This window comes from Bufo bufo, chromosome 9 (genome assembly GCF_905171765.1).
Source record: "Bufo bufo chromosome 9, aBufBuf1.1, whole genome shotgun sequence".
Taxonomy (NCBI): Eukaryota; Metazoa; Chordata; class Amphibia; order Anura; family Bufonidae; genus Bufo; species Bufo bufo.
The window spans coordinates 186,379,473-186,393,442 of NC_053397.1; the positions used below are offsets into that span (position 1 = coordinate 186,379,473).

Below are 13,970 nucleotides of genomic sequence, written 5' to 3' on the forward strand. Positions count from 1 at the left end.
CACACCTTTTTGAAAAAGTAGCGGTGGTAGTGTAGAAACGCCACTTGTGCCTTCATTTAGGCACAGTGGCGTTTAAAAAGTTGCATACACTAGGTTTGCTTTCTTGGGGGGGGGGGGGGAAGATGATAAATCCCCTTCCCTGTCTGTTCCAGAGCTGTGGCTCCTGGCGTTGACCCCCTTCTTTGTCATTAGACCACTGCAGCCTCTCACTACTACTGAAGTTCTTGTGCACATGACCACTGAGGTCATTGATCGGCTGCAGTGGTCTTGTGACCATGAACAGGTTGCGGCCCTGCAGTGACTACTGTTTAAAAAAAAAAAAAAAATTTTTATCCTTTAGGGTAACTGCAGGCTTTGTTCTGTGTTAAGTGCAATAATAAAATAACATGACATTTACCCCAGTGTGTGTGTATATGTATATGTGTGTATGTGTGTATGTATATATATATATATATATATATGTACCTACCGCGCCCCTGTACGTTCCCCAGGCAGTTTGCCATGTCAAGTAGCTTCTAGTTTTTACTTGTGTAAGTTCTTGGTTGCTGTATCTGGCACCCATTTCCCACTGTTGGTTCACTCCTGGGGTTGGCATTGACAGCTGCAGGTTTTGGCACGTTACTGTAGCACACACATCACCGCAGGCTACAATAGACACCGGAATAGATTATTAGTCACACTTAGAAATTTGCAGATATTCCTTACTGTTTGCTGAAGGAAACATACTGTACATTTCTAGAATGACCTATTGCTTTGAGGTTGTTGTGCCCACGGCCCTGTCACTGCTCTGTCCGGACTCTTCTGCACTGGAGCTTTATAACTTTGGTTTTGGACAGCAGTGATCTGTTTGATTACAGCGTTTGTAGTGTTTCTAGTGTTTTTTTTATGTCAAAAATAGTGCTGCAGAGTGCAGACAGCACTGTTGTTAAAAGATAAAGGGAAGCTTGATGAAAATCCACTTGTACAAGTGTGAACATGAGACTGAAGAAAAGCGATATAATCTCTCATCCGAATACATTTCATTCATTTCATTTTCATTTTTCTTTACTTCTAGAATCTTAACTTCACAGGGTTCCGCAAAATCCTAAAGAAGCATGACAAGATCCTGGACACCGGTCGCGGTGCAGACTGGAGAGTGGCTCACGTGGAGGTGGCGCCATTCTACACCTGCAAAAAGATCAATCAGTTGATTTCTGAAACGGAGGTAATTCTACGGAGTCTTTCTAAACAGACTGAAAGCTGGCCATACACAGATTCAAATCGGGCTCGGACTGGCCCACAGGGGTACAGGTGAATCCCCCGGTGGGCCCCCCAGTCTCCCACCCCCTGCACAAATGGCACATGACACAGTATAGATAAGCATTGTACAGCACCACAACCAGCCTACGTTCATATAAGATATGGGTAGATAAGAAACTTCCCGGCTTATTATTATTGATGCGATCAGGTGGAGATAACTTCTAGGTACAAAGGCCAACAGCTAGTATCCTCTTTTTCCAGGGACCCACCTCCTCAAATTTGCTGTGGAGACCCCCATAATCAATCATCTTGTAGCGTCTTGCTGCTGTGTGAGCAGGGAATATTTGGATGTATCCGTATGGTGGGCCCTCAAGATAAATTTTAACTGTGGGCCCTAGACAGCCCAGTCCGACACTGGTTCAAATACTACAGCAACCTCCTCTCAACCTTGAGGTGCATTCACTCAAACATGTGATGGCTGTGCCCTTGTTGTGAACCGCAAACCGCATGCAACGGCCGCGTGGACCCATAAATTTCAATAAGTCCATGATCCGCAAGAGCCAGTGGAAGATAGGACAAGTTATATCTTTTGTGACGCCGAGGCACAGACACAGAAGCCTCTGGAAGGGCTTCCATGTGTTTCCAGGTCTGTGCCTTCGCGTTGCAAAAGATAGCACATGTCATATCTTTCGCCATATTTTGTGGATGTCGGACCCATCGAAGTCAGTGGCTTCCCACAGCGAGACAGGGTGCACACGGCCGGTGCCCGTGTTTTGTTGATCCAGTGTTTGTGGTCCACAACATTGGCATGACCGTTCGTGTGAATGCACCCTTGTCATGAGGACTTCTCATTGATGTTTTTTTTTTTTTTATTATTCTTGCCATTGTGGTGTAGTTAAGTATTTCTTTTTAGACCAGCGTAATAGATGACTTTTCTTCTCCCGATATTGGCCCTAAGTATAGTTGTAAATTTGCACTGCCAAAGACCGTATTATAATGCCGTATAAACAGCTGAGCCTTTTATATAAAAATGTCCAGACATTCAGTCATTCTCGATTTGCTACAGTACATATTAAATTAAAGTGGACCTTTCACAGTTTTAACGGAGTACCTCTAGGGCACTTTCACACTAGCGTTTTTCTTTTCCGGCATTGAGTTCCATCCTAGGGGCTCAATACCGGAAAAGAACGGATCAGTTTTATCCTAATGCATTCGGAATGGAGAGAAATCCGTTCAGGATGCATCAGTTCAGTCCCTCTTATGTTTTTTGGACGGAGAAAATACTGCAACATGCTGCATTTTTCTCTCCGGCCAAAAATCCTGAACACTTGCTGGAATGCCAAATCCGGCATTCATTTCCATTGAAATGTATCCGTTCTTCCGGTCCGTGCATGCGCATATTTTAAAAATGGGGAAAAAATAAATACTGGATCCGTTTTTCCGGATGACAACCGGAAAGACTATTCCGGCATTGCAAAGCATTGGTCAGACGGATCCGCGTCCGGATTGCTGGATCCGGCAGGCAGTTTCGGCGACGGAAGTGTCAAAAGTACCCTTACATGCGGAGTACCCTTTTTGAAAGACCCTTTGTCTGCCCTGCTGTGAACCCCCAGAAGTTTTGGCCCCCGAGCATCGATACAGGGAGGAGGACATGCCAGCGCTTCTCAGAGAAAAGCTTGGCGTCTCCTCCTCCCTGTAACGATGCTCAGTATTAACATATTGGGCGCCAAAACTTCGGGGGATCACAGTGGGGCAGATGAGGGGTCTTTCAACAAAAGAAAAATTCTGGCAGCATCAGCAGAGGGTACTCCGCATGTAAAGGTCCTCTTTAAATATATCTTACTGTTTTGTGTATACAGTTCCAATGCAGACCTATCTGCCTCCTCTTCTTGCTGACTTATAGATAATCAGAGAGTGTACAGGACCAGTCTGCTCAGGGTATGTTTGTAGTCTGTTACCATGGAGACAAAAAGATCTGCATAGGAACTGGATATGCAAAACAGTTAAATATTTATTAGTCAAGATGGTCCTGTCAGAAGTAGGTTTGCCCCTAGGAAAAAAGTAGACGGGTTCCTTCCCCCCAAATTAATTTTTGGACGTGATTGCATATTGTAAAACTTTAATGTTTTGTGAAAGAGGAACTTTGCCTTTCATGTTATGTTCAGATGTCACAGATTTTTCTGCAACCGTTTTTAGTGTAATGCATGTGGAGGGGGTGTCCTCATACACACATAGGGGGAAAAATATGTGTGCTATTTAAAGGGATTGTCCTGGCTACAGATAATAATAATCTATCCTCAGGATCGTTCATTAATATAAGGGTTGGGGGGTCTTCTCTCTGGCACCCCTACTATATATATATATTTCCTAACGCTGCGGCTTCCGGAAATAGCAGATCTTTGGTGCTGGGGGTCGAACCCCCACCGATCTAATATTGATGACCGAGGATAGGTTATTTAATATCTGTAGCCTGGACAACCCCTTTAAGGCATGCTGTGGATTATCACAGCAGATTTCACCCTTTGCAACACAAATCCTGAAATGGTAGTAGAAATCTGCTGCATGTCACGGATTTGAGGAAATACTGTGTGTAGACATACCCTAAAGCACAAAGTAACACTTTTTGTCAGGATAATATATTTCTGCCTTGGCTGCAGCTGTTTGGTTTCCTTTTAATTTTTTTGCGCTTTTCTTTTCAGGCTGTAGTGACAAACGAGCTGGAAGATGGCGACAGACAGAAAGCTATGAAACGTCTGCGTGTGCCACCACTCGGAGCTGCCCAAGTGAGTTATCTTTCTTGGATTAAGGGTCCATTCACACGTCCGTGGTGTATTGCGGATCCGCAATACACCCGGCCGGCACCCCCCATAGAACTGCCTATTCTTGTCTGCAATTGCGGACAAGAATAGGACATGTTCTATTTTTTTTGCGGAGCCACAGCCCCGAAGTTCGGGGCTGCGCTCCGGAAATGCAGATGCGGAGAGCACATAATCTGCTCTCCGCATCCATTCTTGCCCCATTGAGAATGAATGGGTCCGCACCTGTTCCCGAAATTCCGGAATGGATGCGGGCCCATTTGCGGACGTGGGAATGGACCCTAAGGGTTTGTGCCTCTCGATATCAACTCGCCAAGTATACAGAAGCTTCTTGGTCATTGTTTTGGAAGCACAAGTCACCTTGTTTTAGAAGGGTCTGAGTTAAAATAGCTGATCGGATTTCGGTGTTGGGGGGCATGCCTTGTCTTTTTTTTTTCTTTTTTTTCCCCTAATGCTGAAAGGGAATGTGACTTACTGATTTGACATGCTGATTGTGTGTTTTATGTATGAATACGGTATCATTTAGACACGCTTACATTTTATTAGCTGCAGCTGCTGCGAGCCAGAAGTCCGGCATGTTTATGAGCTGCGTCCCACCTGCCGCTGATTGTTCACACGTAGCAGATACGCAGCAGATTTGCCTCCATGGGTTTGCATGCAGCAGATCTACAGCGTTGTACAGTACCAGCAAAGTGGATGAGATTTTAAGAGAATGCTGCAAAAAAATTGAGGGAAATTGACCTGCGGTGTGGAGTTTGAATCCGTAGCATGACGATTTATTCTACAGACTTCTGAGGTGAATTTCACCCTTCGCAATGAATAGGGTGAAATCTACACCGAAATATCCTAATCCTAACATATGGGGATTTTGCAGCAGAAGTACAGCAAATCCACTGCAAAAAATCTATCCCATGTTGGCTGTACCTTAAAGGGCTTTTCTGAGAGTGTTTTTTTTTTTTTTTGTTCATGACCTATCCTTTGGATCATCAGTATCTGATTGGTGGGGGTCAGACACCTGGGACCCTCGCCGATCAGCTGTTTGAGAAGGCAGTGGCGTTTGCAGTGCTTGGTGCGCCACGGCCTTCTCCAGCTTTGCCTGTCATGTGCTATCACATTTATCTGTCACATGGCCTTGGCGCACCAAGCACAGCGACGTACATTGTATAGCGGCTGTGCTTGGTATCGCAGCTCAGCCCCATTCATCTCAGTGGGGCTGCGCTGTGCCTAGGCGGCATGACCAATGAAGGTGACGTCACCTGGCCAAGGCAGAGCTGAAGAAGGCCGCAGCACTACTGTGAGCGCCGCTGCCTTCTCAAACAGCTGATTGGCGAGGTCTCAGGTGTTGGACACCCACAGATCACATACTGATGACATGCTGAAGTAATGCCTTCTGTCTTAATTTCCTCTGATTATAGTCTCTTTGTTTCCACAGCCTGCTCCGGCCTGGACCACGTTCAGAGTGGGCCTGTACTGTGGTATATTTATTGTCTTGAACTGTGCAGTTGTGTATACAGGTAAGTGTCTTTCCCTTTCTACATATGAATGTTATATGCAGTGACTGTATCAGATTGTAAGCCCCTTCTCTCTTATCCCAGGTTATATGAATTTTGAAATTGGCGAGGTGTGGCCCCTGGTGAGGATTTACAGGGGTGGCTTTCTGCTAGTGGAGTTCCTCTTTCTCCTTGGCATCAATACATATGGCTGGAGGCAAGCCGGTGTCAACCACGTCCTCATATTTGAACTAAACCCACGTAACAACCTCTCACATCAGCATCTTTTCGAGGTAAGTACTGATTTATCTTTCCTGGCATAAATTTTTCCCATTTCTAACTTTTCTATTTTACGCTGTAAATGACATAAAGTTAAATATTGATGTTAATAGGACAACCCAAGCGTCTTTTGTTACATAAAGTTCTCAGTGAAGACGTTTCAGAGACAATAGAGAGATGATTATGCCTCCTAATTAAAGTACAGTGGGTGTCTTGCTGTGTTTTTAGATTTCTCTAATTTTGTATCTTTCTGTATAACGCATATTATACATGTATTGGGTCATTTAACTGCCTGTGCATTTCACAGTACTTTCCTCATGTCCTTCTCTCTCCCTAATGTAGAGCAATAGAGTAAGTGTGAAGGAACGTGCCTAACAATGCGAACTATGGGGTTCATTTATTATACTGAAATACACCTATATTGGGCGTTTTTCAGGCACAGATGGCCACTATCTGTGACTTCTCCCCGCTCATGGCAGGTCTAAATTTGTGGGTGGTGAAGGGGATGGGCCAGCAGGCCCCTGTCATTTATTATTTTGTACGCCTGTTTTAGGCATAAAAAATGGTCTAAATCTAAGACCGCTAGGAAGCTGTCTTACATTTAGAACTGGCGCTGGATGGGCCAAAGTTATGGAGAGGCCATTCACCTCTTCATAACTCCGGCAGATCCCCCAACAGCTATGGGGCTTTATTAAGACCGGCGTCTAAAACGCTGGCTCTGTACTGCAGCTGCTATAGCCTATGTTAGATCATGCATTGTAACAGAATACAAGAAGACCAAACGGTCACTGCAGTTTCAACAAGCTTTGCATAAATGGCACATTTGAATATGAGAAACTTCATAATATACCATATCGTTTTAGAGACAAATTCCTCTTTTTCCACTTATGAGCCACTTCTCCTTCCCCTGCCTCCAGGTGGAGAAGGGAGCAGTTGCAGATTGAGACATAGAAGCAGACAGACAGACCCCAATACTGGATTCACAGCTACACTGCACAGTACTGCTCTGTAATGTCCTCTTTGTGTGTGCTGTATATGGGAGACATCATAGCAGCCAGTCTACAGCTTAGGGAAAATGAACAGAGGCCAAAACAATTGGAAACATGTGGCTTGGCTCAATGTTCTCACACATTGCCTCTAAAGTCTTGATACCATCAAAGTACTTCTGGAAGAAGAGATTCACCATACCGCCTCCGGTAGCAGTGTAACTGGAGAACAGAGAAGAAAAAGGGATTCTCCAGAATTTCTTCATTAAAAACAATCCATTTATTGTACATTGGAATGTGAAATAAATAGTTTTTCACGAAGAAGCTCTAGAGCATCACTTGTTGTTCCTTGGTCTTCAGTGAAAATGCTATGTACAAGTCATATAATCTAGAAATAGCGCTCCTCCTCATGTTCATGCCTATTCTGAAAAGTTATCTGAAGCAAAAGGTACACTTTAAATTTGCAGGACCTATTTTTTGTATTACTTGTTAGGTCACCTCTAAGGCTGTTGTGCTCATTGTAGTGTTTTCCCCTCTTGATACTTCCTGGTTATGGTAATATACGCTGTATTTATGACTTTCGGATTCCATTTCAAAATGTGTTAATTTTTTTTTTTTTGCGGATTTGTTGCAAACTTTTTCAATAAAGTCGGTGAAGTTAGAAAATCCTCAAGCCCTAATGGTCTTCTTGTGGATTCGTTGCTCACCTGCAATGAAACCTGTGCCAAAATCCCCACCTCGACTTATAACTCCACGTGAAATCTGCAACATTTGCGCATAGCCCTACCAATGTTTCTTAGTCTTTTGAATATTCTATACCCTAAACCCTTGTCCTCATGTGTCCTTCAGCTTGCAGGGTTCCTTGGGATGCTGTGGTGCCTCAGCCTTTTCGCCTGTGTCTTCGGACATCATATCTTTTTGCCAATGCAGGTGAATCCACTGGCCCTGTACGGCTTCATGCTGCTCTTCCTCATTAATCCCACTAAAACCTTCTACTACAAGTCTCGCTTCTGGCTTCTTAAATTATTGGTAAGTTAACTTCCCAGACCACAGGTTTTGGTTCTCCAGGTTTGACCATAGTCTATTTCCATTATGGCAGTTTATATTGACGCCTCCTGGCATACTGTCCACCCTGCGTGGACTTCTTTATCGTAGTGTCCATGCCTGCATGCTACTCTGATTTAGCATCTCTATAATTAATCTGTGTTCGATCTATCTCTGCTCAGTGAGGCCAACTCTGTTGACTTTCCCATAAACTGGAGATTTTTAAACCATATGCTTTTCTATGCCACCCAGTTCCGAGTGTTCACCGCCCCTTTCCACAAGGTGGGCTTTGCGGATTTCTGGCTTGCTGATCAACTTAATAGTCTGGCTGTGATCCTCATGGACCTGGAGTTTATGATCTGCTTCTACAGCTTTGAACTAGAATGGGAAAATCCGCAGGGACTCCTCACAGGAGGTAAAGTAACCCTGTTATTTTTATTTATTTTTTAATCCAAGACTGTAAAAAAAAACATTGTCAGATTTCATTAGAGGGGTTTCCGTTGGGTATAGGCTCCCCCAAGCGTCATCTAAGTGGTGCTATAAATACTTTTGCAGATACTTGTCACAATGACAGTAATGGTGGCTGTTATTCCCCAGGCTTCTAAGCCTCTTATGTACAGTACTGTCTTCATGACGTGGTTACTGAGCTTCATCCAATATATTCACCTGTGCATTTAAGGGGTCTGGACATTGATCATCTATTCACAGGATAGCTGAGGTCCTCAACATTGGGACACCTACTGATCACTAGAATTGGGTCCCAGACCCCCGTATTCCGCCTCACTGCAAGACTGAAAGTGAGGGAGTTTGAATGGAACAGCTGCCGAACATGTGAGTTGTTGCATCTAAAGACTTAGTGACTGACAGCCGAGTAACAGCGCTCTGCTGTTTCCCTCAACCCCAAATACATTAAATAGAATGGCAGGGCGTATGCGGTGAGGAGGACATGGGGGCTTGGGACCCCATTTTAGTGATAATCGGGAATCCTAAGGTTGATGCTTCCAGCAGTTGGACATTTATCACCTTCTTGTGGATAGGGGAAACATTGTGGGTATACCTCTTTAAAGGGGTTAACCAGGAATTTTATATTGATGGCCTACCCTCAGGATAGATCATTGGGGGTCTCGCTCCCAGCAACCCCATCAATCAGCTGTTTGAAGAGGCCTCTGCAGCGCTCACTGGAGCTCTGGTGAGTGCAACCTCCTCTCGGCATACCAAGAACAGCGCTGTACATTGTGTCATGGCTGTGCTTGGTACTGCAGCTTAGCCCCATTCACTTGAAAGAAATGAAGCCGCACCTAGATCATGTGATCGACATAAGGTGATGTCACTGGCCTAGGAAAAGGCCCGATCACTCATGGAGCGTCTCTGCCTCTTGAACAGCTGATATAGGCGGGGGCGCCGAGTGTCGGACCTCCGCTGATCTGATATTGATGACCTTTCCTGGGGATAAACCTTCAATATCAAATTCCCTTCATCTGTAACTTGTTGAGTATTTAGTATTATCCGGAGGTTTTGTTGAACTTACTCTCTGCTCATTATTACCAGCCACTGGAAAGTGTAACACGTATTCATATGGAGTTCGTGCTGTGGTTCAGTGTATCCCAGCCTGGCTGCGCTTTATCCAGTGCCTGCGACGATACAGAGACACCAAGAGAGCTTTCCCCCATCTGGCGAATGCCGGAAAGTATTCCACTACCTTCTTCATGGTGACGTTTGCTGCCCTCTACCAAACTCACAAAGGTAACTGTGACTTTTTTTCCTCTGTAGAAGGCATAAAGACCGCTAAAGTGCGAGCTCCCTACCGGGCAGCAGGTTAGGTCTTGGCGTCCTAACAGTGCATGTTGTGGGGGGAGAGAAAGAGTGAGATGGGTTTACTAATAAACTAGAATGCTGGCTCAACCTGAACCACAGATCTGGTGCCTATGCATTGGGCCACATTTATTGTTAGGGCTGTTTCACACGAGCGAGTCCATTGCGGGAATCACGCTCCGTGTGTGAGTGTGATCCTCCGCTCTGGACTGGCAGGAGCGCACGGCATTATCATGATTTATAATGCTGTGTGTCTCTGCTTGACCTTTTTTCCACAGAATCATAGTGACATAAAGCTGTCAGTATGGTTCTGTAGAAATAAGGTCAAGCAGAGACACACAGCATTATAAATCATGATCATGCCATACGCTCCTGCAAGTCCAGAGCGGAGGATCACACTCACACACGGAGCGTGATTCCCGCAATGGACTCGCTCGTGTAAAACAGCCCTTACAGTAACAGTTTTTTTTCCCATGGTTGGCAAGGGGGGAAGGAAAGGGTTGTGGTCTAAAAAACAGATGTGACTTAAAAGGGCTTTTCGAGTGTCTGGTCAGTGGGGGGTGCGACACATGGGACCCCTGCCAATCTGCTTATTGAGAAGGCACCAGTGGTCCTACCTTCTTGTAGCTTACCAAGCACAGCGCCGTGTATTATATAGCAGCTGTGCCTAGTATCACAGCTCCGTCCCGTTCACTTCTGTGGGTCTGAGCTGTCCGTAGGCCGTATGACCAATCAACGTGTCATCACTGGACTAGGGGAGGCTGCAGCGATACCGCCTTCTCAAACAGGTGATCGATGAGGGTCCTGGGTGTCAGACCCCAACCAATCAGATATTGATGACCTATGCAAAGGGTAGATCAGATCATCATTATTACAGTCTTGGGAAAAACCCTTTTAGGATCTGGCAGTGTGTGCCAAAACTCTGACACATTATTCTAGAGTGATGTAAGCCAACTAATAGGTGTCGTAAACTGAGACTAGACCGTCTAAAATGACTCCAGCTTTATCATCCCGCATCAGCCACTGTGATAAATTGGGTACATTTTGACAGCCCTACTGTAAAGGCCCCTTAGCATAGGCCAACACAGCAGGCAATTATGGGGAAAGAACCATTCCTTTCCGATAATTGCCTGCTCACCAGAGAAGGTGAGAGCTGCATTTACATGCAGCATCATCTTCTTTGTACGAGAAATTGCAAGAGAATCATCTGGGCAGCAGATCCCTGTTTATGTGACTGCACCAGCAATGCTTTCATCTGATGCTCCTTCGTTGGATGTTCAGCAGCATCTTTACTTAGATTCCTAGAACACTCTTTCCCAATAATTGCCGCCTTGGTCGGTGTAAAGGGATCTTTAGTTTACATTGTGTTAGAAGTATTAGATGATATTAGTAAGTCTGCCCCATTGCGCTTTATCCTCAGTTAAACCTCAGCTTCCCACTGCTGGATGGAGGTATACAGTGGGGGAGCTGGGATGGTTGGTTATTACCATTTGCTATATGTACTGTGAAAACTCTACAAAAGACAACCTCTTTAAGAAGACCACGTCCTTATCCAGACCTGACTTTCCTATATCATAGATACTGGCCATTTTCTTTGAGAAGACCTATTTTGAGTGGTCATCTAGGTGTAAGTGAGAGCTATAATATGAAACACAAACCCCCATATATTCCAATGTCTCCGAGCTTATGTATGGAGCAGGGACCATGCAGGACCGGCCTCCTGGTGTAGTAATACCTCCAGCAGCATTGGAAGTCCAGCTTTGATATTAAAAGCTGTTCCCTTATTAATTCATGGACAAAGAGTTTGAAAACTTCAAAAAACAGCTTACTTGTTTCGAGTGCATATAGTGTGACTAAGAAGTGCTGTGGGCACTAGAAACAACAGTTTTTTTTATGTTTTTAAACTCACTTTTTACCCATGGATTAATAAAGGAAGGGCTTTTAATATTGAGTGCTGCACTTTAACTTTGCTGGAGTAAGTGCTGCTAGCATGAAATGCTTTCTCTCAAAATTACAGAATCAGTTTTAGGGTCCATTCAGACGTCCGTAGGTGTTTTTTGCGGTCCGCAAGATGCAGATCCGCAAAACACAGTTACCGGCCTGTGTGCGTTCCGCAATTTGCTGACCGCACATGGCCAGCCCTATGATAGAAATGCCTATTCTTGTCCGCGATTGCGGGCAATAACAGGACATGCTCTATCTTTTTTGCGGGGCTGCAGAACGGAAATTTGGATGTGGGCAGCACACAGTGTGCTGTCTGCATCTTTTGCGGCCCCATTGAAATGAATGGGTCCGCACCCGTTATACAGAATTGTGGAACGGATGCGGACCCAGAACTACAGAATGTGTGACTGTGCTTATCTGTACTATTTGCTGCTGAAAGCAAGGATAAAATATCCTACTTTGGTGTCTGTCATTTATTGAACGAGTAGACCAGTTTCCTAAAAATGTCTGCATACCTAGTGCTGTGTAAGTATACTGACAGATTATTATTATTTTTATATACATTTAAGTCAGATTAAAAAAACAGTAGGTTTGTTCAGCTGCAATTGTGAAGCTCTGCGGGCGCCAATAATGTGTATGTCAATTGGTATTGTGCTGCCCTCTAGTGACCAGAATGTAATAATGCGTACCATGGAAGAAAGCATAGCTAGAAGATGGAGGGTTTTTTATGGACATTTGGCGCATGAACCCCAGCTGTGGAAATATTCTTTATAATTGTGAATCTAATTCATTACTGAATTGTAAAGATTGTGTCAAGGATTCTCTGAAAGGGGTTCAGGAGCACACAAAGGTGTTTTGTGGATCTGCAAAACACGGCCACCGGCAATGTGCGTTCCGCATTTCACGGACCGCACATCGCCGGCACTATAATAGAAAATGCCTTTTCTTGTCCGCAATTGCGGACTAGAATAGGACATGTTCTATTTTTTTTCGGGAACGGAATTGCAGATCTGGAAGTGCGGATCCGGAAATGCGGTTGCAGACAGCACATAGTGTGCTGTCCGGATCTGTTCTGGCCCCATTGAAAATGAACGTATTTAGCAAGACTTTGGTCGCCGGTCTTTTGAAGGAATTTGCACCTCTATTGCTGTTTGTATGCTAGGACAGACCTAAGCATTAGATTACACACCCATTGCATACCATTGGTGACCACCTAAATTGTTCTAGTATTCCATCTGATGACACGTCCCTTTTTTCCCTACTCCATGAAGTAATTGCACTACTATTGATACGTCATCGAATTGAAGCTTAATATAAAATGCAATGTGTTTTTATTTAGTTCTGGATCACTCGGATGCTCAGGTCTTTTTCTACCTGTGGATCATCAGTTACTTCATCAGTTCCTGTTATACTCTAATATGGGATCTGAAAATGGATTGGGGCCTATTTGACCGGAACGCGGGGGAGAACACCTTCCTGCGAGAAGAGATTGTGTACCCGCAGAAGGTATGAGCCCCTAGAACTGAGTCCTTGTCTGCGGCTTTCTGACTGATCTCTAAATTGCGACTGTTCACTTTTCCAGGCTTACTACTACTGTGCCATCATTCAGGATGTTATCCTCCGTTTTGCGTGGACCATACAGATCTCGCTCACACAGTTAAACCTTCATAACAATGCTTCAGATATTATATCCACCGTCCTTGCTCCTCTGGAAGTCTTCCGGTAAGAACTCACATGAGCACCTAAATCGGAAAAGGAATTAAAAGGAAATTTTCTAATTTGTAATTCTGACCTGATTGTGACCTGGCATACCTTGTAATTTATATAGACTTTAGACCATGGATAGGCAACCTTCAGCACTGCAGCTGCTGTGGAACTACAACTCCCAGCATGCACACTTACTGAGATGTTCTTGTACCTCCCATAGGAGGATTCTGGGAGTTGTAGTTTCAGAACAGTTGGAGTGCCGGAGGTTGCTGATCTCTGCTTAAGACATTACAAGGAAGCATTTGGTCCTGTGCGCCGATCACCTTGTATGTACAGTTTTTTTTTGCATCTTCCCCGGCCTTATCTGGATTTATTTCCCATCCTTTCTCTTAACCCTAGGCGCTTTGTGTGGAACTTCTTTCGACTGGAGAATGAGCACCTGAATAACTGTGGTGAATTCCGTGCCGTACGCGATATCTCAGTGGCCCCTATGAATGCCGACGACCAAACACTGCTGGAGCAGATGATGGATCAAGAGGATGGTGTGAAGAACCGAGCCAAGAGCAAAACATGGAAACGGAGCCAGAGCATAACCTTGCGCAGACCACGCCTGTCCTCCCTGTGAGTGAAACTGCTTTCTCATACAGGTTACT

At 44.7% G+C, this 13,970-nt stretch overlaps 1 protein-coding gene across 1 annotated transcript in view; it reads left to right on the forward strand.

Moving 5' to 3' along the window:
* XPR1 (xenotropic and polytropic retrovirus receptor 1) overlaps positions 1-13,970 on the forward strand; it is a 125,119-nt gene that overhangs the window by 107,433 nt on the left and 3,716 nt on the right. Inside the window, exons 5-14 of the mRNA XM_040407097.1 lie at positions 1,055-1,204; positions 3,939-4,022; positions 5,488-5,569; positions 5,651-5,838; positions 7,660-7,839; positions 8,107-8,269; positions 9,403-9,597; positions 12,950-13,116; positions 13,193-13,332; positions 13,717-13,938. Of these exons, the coding sequence (XP_040263031.1) occupies positions 1,055-1,204; positions 3,939-4,022; positions 5,488-5,569; positions 5,651-5,838; positions 7,660-7,839; positions 8,107-8,269; positions 9,403-9,597; positions 12,950-13,116; positions 13,193-13,332; positions 13,717-13,938 (1,571 nt within the window). The remainder of the gene's footprint in view (positions 1-1,054; positions 1,205-3,938; positions 4,023-5,487; positions 5,570-5,650; positions 5,839-7,659; positions 7,840-8,106; positions 8,270-9,402; positions 9,598-12,949; positions 13,117-13,192; positions 13,333-13,716; positions 13,939-13,970) is intronic.